At 40.4% G+C, this 10,000-nt stretch overlaps 3 protein-coding genes and 1 long non-coding RNA gene across 4 annotated transcripts in view; 2 read left to right on the plus strand and 2 right to left on the minus strand.

Moving 5' to 3' along the window:
- Positions 1-1,603, plus strand: part of LOC133470735 (cleavage and polyadenylation specificity factor subunit 7-like) — a 17,184-nt gene extending 15,581 nt beyond the window's left edge. The window contains exon 8 of the mRNA XM_061759477.1: positions 298-1,603. Within this exon, the coding sequence (XP_061615461.1) occupies positions 298-484 (187 nt within the window). The 3' untranslated portion in view covers positions 485-1,603. The remainder of the gene's footprint in view (positions 1-297) is intronic.
- A 707-nt stretch (positions 1,604-2,310) lies between these two features.
- polr2l (RNA polymerase II, I and III subunit L) lies at positions 2,311-3,780 on the minus strand. Its single transcript, XM_061759530.1, has 3 exons — positions 3,623-3,780; positions 2,778-2,883; positions 2,311-2,543 (listed from the first exon to the last, which is right to left on the minus strand). The coding sequence occupies exons 2-3, from the start codon at positions 2,870-2,872 to the stop codon at positions 2,435-2,437; spliced, it is 204 nt and encodes a 67-aa protein (XP_061615514.1). The 5' UTR covers positions 2,873-2,883; positions 3,623-3,780; the 3' UTR covers positions 2,311-2,434.
- A 1,216-nt stretch (positions 3,781-4,996) lies between these two features.
- Positions 4,997-8,349, minus strand: LOC133470765 (uncharacterized). The gene is made up of 3 exons (XR_009786066.1): positions 7,703-8,349; positions 7,423-7,587; positions 4,997-6,814 (listed from the first exon to the last, which is right to left on the minus strand). It is a non-coding gene; the product is annotated as an uncharacterized LOC133470765 (long non-coding RNA).
- A 233-nt stretch (positions 8,350-8,582) lies between these two features.
- dagla (diacylglycerol lipase, alpha) overlaps positions 8,583-10,000 on the plus strand; it is a 47,457-nt gene continuing 46,039 nt past the window's right edge. The window contains exon 1 of the mRNA XM_061759465.1: positions 8,583-9,135. The gene's annotated coding sequence lies outside the window, so the exon portion shown is untranslated. The remainder of the gene's footprint in view (positions 9,136-10,000) is intronic.

Consider the following 10,000-nt stretch of genomic DNA (forward strand, 5'->3'; position numbering starts at 1 on the left):
ACTGACAAACGGCAGAGAGATGGTGCTTCCGGAGTTGCTTTGGTTTTGTGCTGTCTTCACATATGAGCTCAAGTGAAGTTAACCTCACCAGTTTACTTGCAAGCAAACCAACACCACCTCTTCAAGTAGTCAATCCGCTTGTTTGATACGCAACAGGGTTCAGAACATTGAATGATACCGTTTACACTTAGACAAATCAAATGCACTATCAGAGCTATTGCTCTGGAGTTGGCTTAAACTGAATTTAACATGACAGAAGACACCCTTAATTCATCAATATCACACACTTTTCTATAGGAGTAGCAGTCATTCTGGAGACCGGGACAGAGATCGGGAGCGGGAAAGGGAACGCCACAGAGAAGGCTCACCTCGTAGGGAAAGTGCTGGAACATCTAGAAGGCATAGAGAACGCTCTTGGAGTCGAGAGAGGGACAGGGAGCGTTCACGGGACAAGCACAGAGATTACAGAGAACGCTATCGCTGACTTGGTAAGATTTGTATCCAGCACATCCTCATGAGCCACTATCACACTTGGACCGCCAACAAAACCAATATTGACCAACTGATACACCGCCTGTAAATTTACTCTGTGTGGTCTACTGATGATGATTCTGCCACAAGAACAATTGAATTTAATTTTGATGTCATTGTCAATTGAAATTGCAGCGTAATGCCACCAAGGATTACCTTTGTATAATGCATTCAGAAAGTACTTAGACCCTTCAGTTTTCACGTCTTTATGCTTCAGTCATTTAATTTTCTTACAAAAATCTGAACACTGTATTCAATATATAAAAAAAGAAAAAGCAGAGTAAAAATGTTTGCTTTTATACAGAAAACTTGAAATGTCAATTATTTAGATCCTTTGCTTTGACTTGAAATTTAACTCTGGTCCATCTACCTCTTGGTCATCTTGGAAATGTTTGTATACTTTCATTAGACTCCACCTTGGGAGAAAAAAAACAACAAAAAAAACAAGACGTGTTTTGCCTGTCTACACAGGGCCTTACAGCTGACAAAGTACATCACACCAAAAAACACATGGTTAAAGCAACTATTTGAAGAGGAGTCCTGTCTTAAATCTCTTCAGTTCCTTCTGGGTTTGTCTTTGAACTACGTTTGTCAGGTCTAAAGCCTTCTATCGTGCCTTTGAGAATCAAATTCATCAAGCGATGGAAGAACCTGAGTTAAGTTTCATACATTAGAAAATGGGGAGTTTAAAACTTTTGAGGAAAACAGCGTTTTGAGCATACTGTGAAACAAATTGGAAGGTTGTGGAATACTTCACCCTCATTCTTTTGCAAAATGAAGTTTATTTTTGTCCTTTTTTTTTTTTTAAATAAAGTATGCTTGTTTCCTTTTAGACTCGTTAACATGCACAAAGGATACAGCCTTTTGTTTCAACACAACCTTGTCAAAAGACAGAAAATGTTATCTCCAGATGTCTGTAATTGTTTCTTCATTCTGCTCTTGGCGGGTCTTTGAATTGTTTCAAGAAAATACTGTTGTGTATAGTTATTCAAATTAGAATCCTTGCATGTGCAAGCCACCTCTAATTGTATTTGTCATTGTTGTCTTTTGTAATATAAAACAATCCCCCAAATACCCGACTGTGTGTTATTTTTTTTGGGCTTCTAAGATTTTTCTTTTTTTCCCCCCCTAACTTTACCAAGTTTTCTAGGGGTGCATATCCCTATAAATGTACAAGATCGTGAAAATCTATTACAATTGTTTATAGTCATTTCTGATGTCAAACATTCTTTACCGTAAATGAAAAATGGTAAAAAAAAAAACCTGTAAATTAAAAACAGTAATATTAGAAGTTGAAGCTCCAAACTATCCATCCATTTTCCGAACCGCTTATCCTCACTAGGGTCGTGGGCATGCTGGAACCTATCCCAGCTGACTCTGGGCAAGAGGTGGGGTACACCCTGCACTGGTCGCCAGCCAATCGCAGGGCATCCCAACTAACTAAACACGCAAATTCATACACAAGCCAGCTGTAAGAAAATTAACTCCAGCCCAACAATTCTTGGTGAGAAATGTAAGCATGTCAACATTAAAAGCAGCTTAGGAACAGTCAATCCAGAGGTTAAAAATTGTGAAGGTATTAAAAGTTTGCCCTTTAGTTTTCACCAGAGTTGAAGATTTTGCAAAATTTAAAACAAACTGTTTTTTTCAGTTCAAAATGTTTGTACAATGTATATTTATAATTATCGATCTGGGATGCCCATCCATTTCAGAGGTGAATGATTGCAAGTTCACTGATGGTTACCAAAAGACATACAGTACAACACAGAAAAGCCAATGTGACATTTAACAGCTTTATTTTAAAATTCAAACGTAATGTCAAAAAGCATTGTTCTTTTACATCAAAATAGACAAAAGGAAGCCTAACAAAGTACACAATATTGTGAGAGGAGGCCAGTTGCAATTACTTTTCCAGGGGGGCATAATTCAACAACTTTTCAATAAGATCCACATGAGACAGGAGCATCCTTCGACAGCAGTATCTCTTCAGGCCCAAAGCATCAAGTGCATCACTGAATAGGTGAGAGGAAATGGTTAGATTTAAGTCAATAACATACTCCTAACGAAGTAGGCCGTCACTATCACTATCAGGCTATCACCGAGTTTACCGTACACACTATTTGACTAATTCAAGACTGACCTGTACATAGTGGATACTTAAGAAAAATCATTAGGATTTTACATAAGGGATACGTACTAAGAAAATAAAGTAGTTTTAATAACAACCTCATTAGGATCTTTCTTACCCCTCAGTGTACTCTGCCTGGAGGAGGCCAAGATACATCTCCCACTTGTTACCCACAATCTTTCCGCACGTGAAGCACCGCACTGGGATGATCATTTTCAAGACACCTAGGGACATGCACATCTACCTCAATTCAAGACTTCAAAAACAGGACTACAAGGGAAAGGTACACACTGGACACTTGATTAGGTATGCACAACCTTAGATCCAGTATAAGATCAGTGCATCAAGGATTCTGCCTGAAAAGATGATCGTTAAGCTTGACCCTGTGAGTTTAGTATTAATTTAACTACTTTTATTTGTTGTTGTAGCCTAGGTTGTGATTATCTTTGCTTCAAACTACTGCATCATTTGGAGAGGTGTTTGTAATATGTTAATGGACTGTACTTATATGGTCATATTAAGCAACGAGGGGCACTGTAAAATAAAAAAAATGTTAAATTAATATCTCATTCACAGCCTCACAACACGGTGTAAAAAATAATAATAAAGTCTCTTTGCAATATACCTCCCCAATATACCTCCCCACTTTAAAGTTTGGTAACCTGTAATGTTATTCATTAATTCATTCAGAGTCGGTTTTTTTTGTAAATGTAAAGATAATTTACCGTACTGACCACGTATATATTTAGCATGCGTCTTCATAAAAGGCGCTTGTCCTGTTTAGATGTTTAGCGACGTCAAAATATATATATATTTGTATACTATCTACTATATAAAAACGTAAATGTTCACCTATTTACGAACGGTTACTGGGCAGAGTTTAGCACATGTTAAGCTAACAACAAATGCCTGTTGGAGAATTCACTGCTTCAAGAACACCAGTCAACGCCTTGTTTATCTCACCCTCGGTGGTCCAGTTGCAGTTTGACCAACAAAGAAAAATAGTAATCGAAGAGCTCCACTTCTTAGATGGCAGAATAGTACTAAATTCCTTTCACTAAAAAAAAAATCCGGCGTGACGATTCCAAATAAAAGGAGACAACTTCCGGTCTTCTTCTTCTTCTTCTGTTATTTTACGGCGGTTGCAACATCAGCTAACGTGCACTACCGCCATCTACTGTTACAGAGTGTATCTCAGCTGTGCCTACTAATTTAATACCGCAAAGAAATTATAAATAAATACAAAGGAACATAACTATCTATTCAATAATGCACATCCTAATAATAATTGTCTTCATGTTCTTGTCCTAACTCATGCTCTCTTCTTTCGCTTCCTTTCAATCTCTTATTCAAACTACTATCTACCCATCCATCTTACGTCTTGACTACTCGTCTGTTGGTGAAGTTCATCCCTTCCCTCCTCCCATTTCAAGCCCTCCATACCTAGGTGATGTACTGCTGCTATCACTATCGCACCATTTCTTTCTGTTTTCGATTTTATCTCAGCTGTTGCATTTATTACTCCTGCCACAAAAGTCACTTTTTCTTTTTCACGCACGCCGCCTCACTTTGCTGTCCCTTTTCTGCCATTTCCTTCTGATTACATTCTGCCCCCTCATCTTTATTGCTTCTGCATCAGACGTTTTCCCTTTCCTCCTTATATGCTTTACATCAATTGCTTTTTTTCTTCTTCCCACATCCCCAATATGCTGCTCTATGATCCGTAGGTTAACAGGTGGTAATTGTTTTTGTCACTATGACTATTTTATTATTTGTATTTGTTTAACAATTTATCAAAGCTTGCAATTATTTTCAATATACATTTAAAAAATTAATAATAATAATAGACAAAACAACGAATCAATGGATAAATAACCCAAAATAGATAACAGCATGCCAAGGGTCACGACTCACAAGTAGAAATTGAATTAAGTAACACTGACGACAATGGGGCGGACAGTGGGCGACACATCTGCCTCACAGTTCTGGTGACCCGGGTTCAAATCCGGCCTCGCCTGTGTGGAGTTTGCGGGTTCTCCCCGTGCCTGCGTGGGGTTTCTCCGGGCACTCCGGTTTCCTCCCACATCCCCAAAACATGCATGGTAGGTTAACTGAAGACTCTAAATAGCCCGTAGATGTGAATGTGAGTGCGAATGGTTGTTTGTTGATATATGCCCTGCGATTGGCCGGCGACCGGTTCAGGGTGTACCTCGCCTCTCGCCCGGAGATAGCTGGGATAGGCTCCAGCACGCCCGCGACCCACGTGAGGAGAAGCGGTACAGAAAAAGGAACATTTGCATTAACTTTGGACTCAGAGAAAACAAATACCCGTTTGGAGTTGGTTCACTGCCTTTAATAAAGGTCGCATCACAACCACATTCTGTGTATACACTGGGGGGAGAGGGTAGTACCCAATACTTTGTTATATATCAAAAATATATCATAACCATCATTATAATTATAGTCACCATAAATGCATACTTTCTATCTCCTCTAACATCATTTTCATTTTATTAAACATCACATTTGACCATCACTAGTGTTATTATTACATCATTATTTATGTGAAATAACTTGCTACAGCACAACATAATGTGCTAACTGAGGAATCCTATCTGAATTATTGCATTTATACGCTGCTGTTATTGAGTTATTAAAAGAAGACTTTTTTTTTTTTTTTTTTTTTTTTGGTACACTGATTTGTACAATGTCGGGTGAAGTTACTTCTAGTTTTGGCATTGTGTTGTTTGGATGTGTTAGGGGTGTAGAATGCATCGATGTACACACATACAGCATTTATGATGACAAATATGTTGCAAACATAGTCACTTGCAAAGCGGTGGTGGTGTTTTGTTTTGTTTTTGTTTTTTACATGCGAGGGTGCAATGTGTGCAGACATAAAATAATGACTGCTTGACTAATCCACTTCCATTACATTAGCACTCTAAATGGGCCTATCTATACTTAGTTATTAATAAGGTACTGAAAACAAGGGTTGTTCTTGATGGAATACAGAGGGAGCAAAGCACAGCGGAATAAAGCCCGATTCAACTGCAGCTACTGAACTTGATACCGAACCACTAATGACTGGTCTGCCAGTCTACAACAAAGTATTTACGGTAACAGTGAACATATTGATGCAGAACCTTTGCAGATGTTGTGTTATACATGAAAGGCTATTGATTTGTGACATCATTTGACAGTAACACAAAAATAATAATAATAATAATAAATCTGTCTTATTCTACATCAAGAAATAACTCCGCAATACTAGGCTGCCGTTTTCGCGCTGTAACGCAAATATTCCCGCACAGGCCATTTGTACACCTCAGCATGCTGAATCCTTTAGTATTTTGTCTTATGATCATTTAACATTACATTTTTCCATGTCTGCTCTTTGATTATAAAAAAAAAAAAAAAAGTCAAATAAATCCTAGAATCTGTGATAGTTAAATTATATTATTTTTCAGTCCAGGAGTAACATTTTCTGGAGCTCTTTGTAAATTGAACGTAGGTCTTTTACAACGCAAATATTGTGGGTTTTTGTCAACATTTGAGCAAATAATATAAAGCAGATATGAAAGCTACCCAAGAGAGTTTTGTCTTATACACTCAGCCCTATTGTGTCGTTTCAACAGATTGTAAATTCTAATATCATGCATATACTGTTTGTAATAAAACTTATTTTGAGTTGTTTAAGTTTGCTTGCCAAAAAAAAAAAAAAAAGAAAAAAACCTCCCCATTTTCAATATCAACCGTAATTATTTGTGAACCAATCTTACATGGAGCAAATTTTTGAGATTGTGAGTTTAATTTCTCCTTGCGAGTAGCATCGCCCCCAGCAAAATGGCTCCAACTGCGATTACAGCCCCACCAATGAGGAAAGGTTTCAGGCGCTCCAGAGAGTCTGTGCAGCCGGCCGCGGCCCCGTCACCTACGTCGCCTTCTGCTGCCCCATCCTGGGCAGGAGGAATCTCTGGCTCTGGCGTTGCAGGGGCAGCTTCAGCTTTGCGTGGGGCTGCTGGCTCCTTTTTCTCTGCTTTTGATAGCCCTTTGGGCAAGGGAGCCGACTTGGCCTTGGCTTCCATGGACTCTGGGACGGAGGTGCGGTCTCGTCGGGCGGAGGCTTTATAAGGTCAGCTCCGTGCTGCTTCACTGAGGAAATAATAGCCAACAGACACAGGTAGATAATCCCCCTGAATGTGGGCTCGGACTTCACATGGTATCTGCTGAATGATGGGAGCCAGCAATATGGAAAAAAAAAAAGCCTTTGAAAGCAGAATTAGCAGCTGTGCCAGGAGGGCCTTAAATATGACCTTGAAGAACCATGCCAGTGCACGACGAGGCTGAATACGTTGTTCGTATTTTGTTTAAGGCATATGTGACATAATCCACTATTGCCTTTTCAAATCCAGCTGGCTTGATATTAGCGAATACTACTGCAGCTCCGCAGAGACTATTCCTCGTCTCTGGCGGAGTATTTATTTGTTCGAGTACGATCCAATCCCATCTAGGTACAATGCAATTTCTTATCTGTCAAAACTCCATGAGTCATGGGGCCTATACAGTAAACTGAGGACAAGATGGAGGTGAACAAATATGTCCGACATGACTGCTGGGGTATCCGTAAAAGTTACAAAGAGCCAACGGAAGAAACGAAATGAACAACGCTTGCATTCGTCAATGCAGATTGGACACATTTTTACAAAAATACACGTGAATAAATGCTGCTGTCTGATGAGTGACAAAATGCACATACGTACCTCCCCTGCAGCTTCCCAGCAATCACTAGAACGAAGAACGATGGAAGGTGCACAGCCGTCACCGGGTTTCACAATTCCCTTAACATAGGAAAATGAGATGACGCAGAGATGGAAGGCACTGATGGCAGGAGGGAGGAGAATGAAAGAGAGACCGGGATGTACCATCTGCCGCACAAGATAAGGGGGAGTCTTTTCTTTCATTTGATCCTCTTTTTTGGGTTGTGTCACAATTTTTGAATGCAGTCAGGGTTAATTCAATTATGCAAGGGCCAATATTTACCTGCAGACAAAATACATTCTTATACATCATGAGTGGATTCCAGATTTCCTTAACACTCAATATACTGTTTCAAAAACACTATATGACAATACTTGAAGTTGGTCATTCCGATTATAGACACCATAAAAACGATTCCTAGATTAGAAGCCCATTTAAACACTCTCACGTGAAAGACGAATATGGAAGAAATGCCTATAATATGATAATATTTTTTTCTAAAAAGAAAAAAAAAAGAAGAAAAAGGTTTCATCCAATTAAAATGGCTGGAATTAATTCAATAACCTAATTAAATGCAGACTATAAAATGACAAAAACTGTGATTTGCCCGCGGCTCTTCACAAGGAAAATCGGGTTTTCGATTCAGCGCAACATGCTTGTCTTGGACCACAAAAAAACGATCATTGGAGTCACCAAGTGGTGGACATCAAGCTTACAAGACCAATGTTGCTCTCATTGACTCTATGTCTTCCTAAAATATTGTTACTGGATTGCTTTGTTTTAAGAGCCCAAGAAATTGCATTTGTTTTGTTGTGTTTATTTGATGACTTTGACACCGGAAGGGATCCACGCCCAGCGTACGTCTATTCGAAGACGAGTTATTCACGTCAAGAGAGTGTCCGGTTGCGTTTCTGTTTGACACAAGGTCCTCTATTTTCAATAAATGTTGTTGTGCATTACTGCAATGGAATATCACCACTGATTTTGCTTCCGAACCAAGTAGATGTAATGTGTCTTTTGGTTAGAATTTTGCGTTCAATGACACAACAACACGGCGAATGGGCAAATAGCAACGTTTGACCATTTCTTTGGCGTGAATGCCGAGCGTCCTCTCGCCCGGGCTGTGTGGTCTTTGAAGCAGAAGCCGACTTCTTGCTCTTCTCAAGCCACCGTTGGCGCTCTGCAACCTCTGCAATATCTCGCGAGTGCCTTCCGTCGAAGAACGGAGGCAAGTATGCGCGGTCCAACCGCTGAAGGGCCGTCGCAATTCAGTGTCGATATGTACCCGCTCGTCGCGGAGTTGCCTCCGTTTAGCCCGGTGTCGTTGGTTCGGGGGTTGCCCGGGAGCACACGCCACTGATGGCAACGTGACACGGGCTCATCCTTCTGTAGAGTTGCATTTTCTTCTCGACCATTCCTAGCTGGGCTGGAGGAGCACAGAAAAGGAGCTGCCGCAGCCGAAGACGTCTCGCTTCGAGGCCGATGACTTGACGTTCCGGGGACCGTTCAAAGCGTCGGCTCGCATGACCGCTGCTCGCTTGTTATAAGACATTTCAGTGAGGCGTTTACGGACTTTCCCCCTCCGGCATCTTTGCCAATTTGAGCCGGCGTCGGGAAGAAGCGGTCCGACGAGGCTTGTCTCCATTCGGCGGGCGAAATGGGCGAGCAAGCGGAACCGATGCAGTGGTTCGTGGAAAGGCGTCGTCCAAATTCAGGTGTGAAACACACACTTCAATATATTTTCTCTCTGCACACTCTGGGCTTTCACTTGGACACGCCCAATTTTTTATTTTATTTTATTAATATACTTTTTTTTTTTTTCGTGTTGCTTTTGGACACATTGGTAGGCCACATCACACCGAGCTACTAGGCCCGCAGGATGCTCTCATTAGAACTGCAACGCTGTCGCTTCAGCTCATACACACGTGTTGGTCGGATGCTGACACACACACGCGCGCACGCACGAAGAGATCGCAGAACAGTGATTCGCTTTTTTGGGCCGAATGCGTTTCCAAATCGCCTGAGGTCTTCTCCTCAATGACACGCATTGCAGACATTTCATAATTCAAACAGCTAAAAAGAGCTGTAGATGACACGGTGTGGAGAATGTGACAGCTGTCTCTCCAAAGTGTCACAGTTTGGGACACTAGTGTTCATTGTGTGCCACAAAGAAGAGCAATTCGGGAAAGAATGAGGGGCAACTGTGAATGGTCATTGTTTCACATTAAGTGGTTTGTATCTGGAGGCAGGTTTATGCCCATTTAGTAATTATGTTTGTAATGAGCACAAATTCACAGTGAATTGACTTATTTCTGCTGGCTGTTTTTTGTTTTGCGTAGATTTGTCTAACAAGCTTCTGAATTAGATTGTCAACCACAGACAAGATGAAAAACACTTAAATTTTACATTCACATCCATAAATTAACAAATATGCTTCATATTAGTCATTCGAGAATTCAGTAGCCAACAACAAAAAAAAAAAAACACCTCCAGGAGGATTGTTTCAACATCAGATGAGAAGAATGAGATTCTTTTTGGATGAAAATTTATATGGTTTGTCAAATAAACTGTTGTATCAAC

The sequence above is a fragment of the Phyllopteryx taeniolatus genome, chromosome 2 (genome assembly GCF_024500385.1).
Source record: "Phyllopteryx taeniolatus isolate TA_2022b chromosome 2, UOR_Ptae_1.2, whole genome shotgun sequence".
NCBI lineage: Eukaryota > Metazoa > Chordata > Actinopteri > Syngnathiformes > Syngnathidae > Phyllopteryx > Phyllopteryx taeniolatus.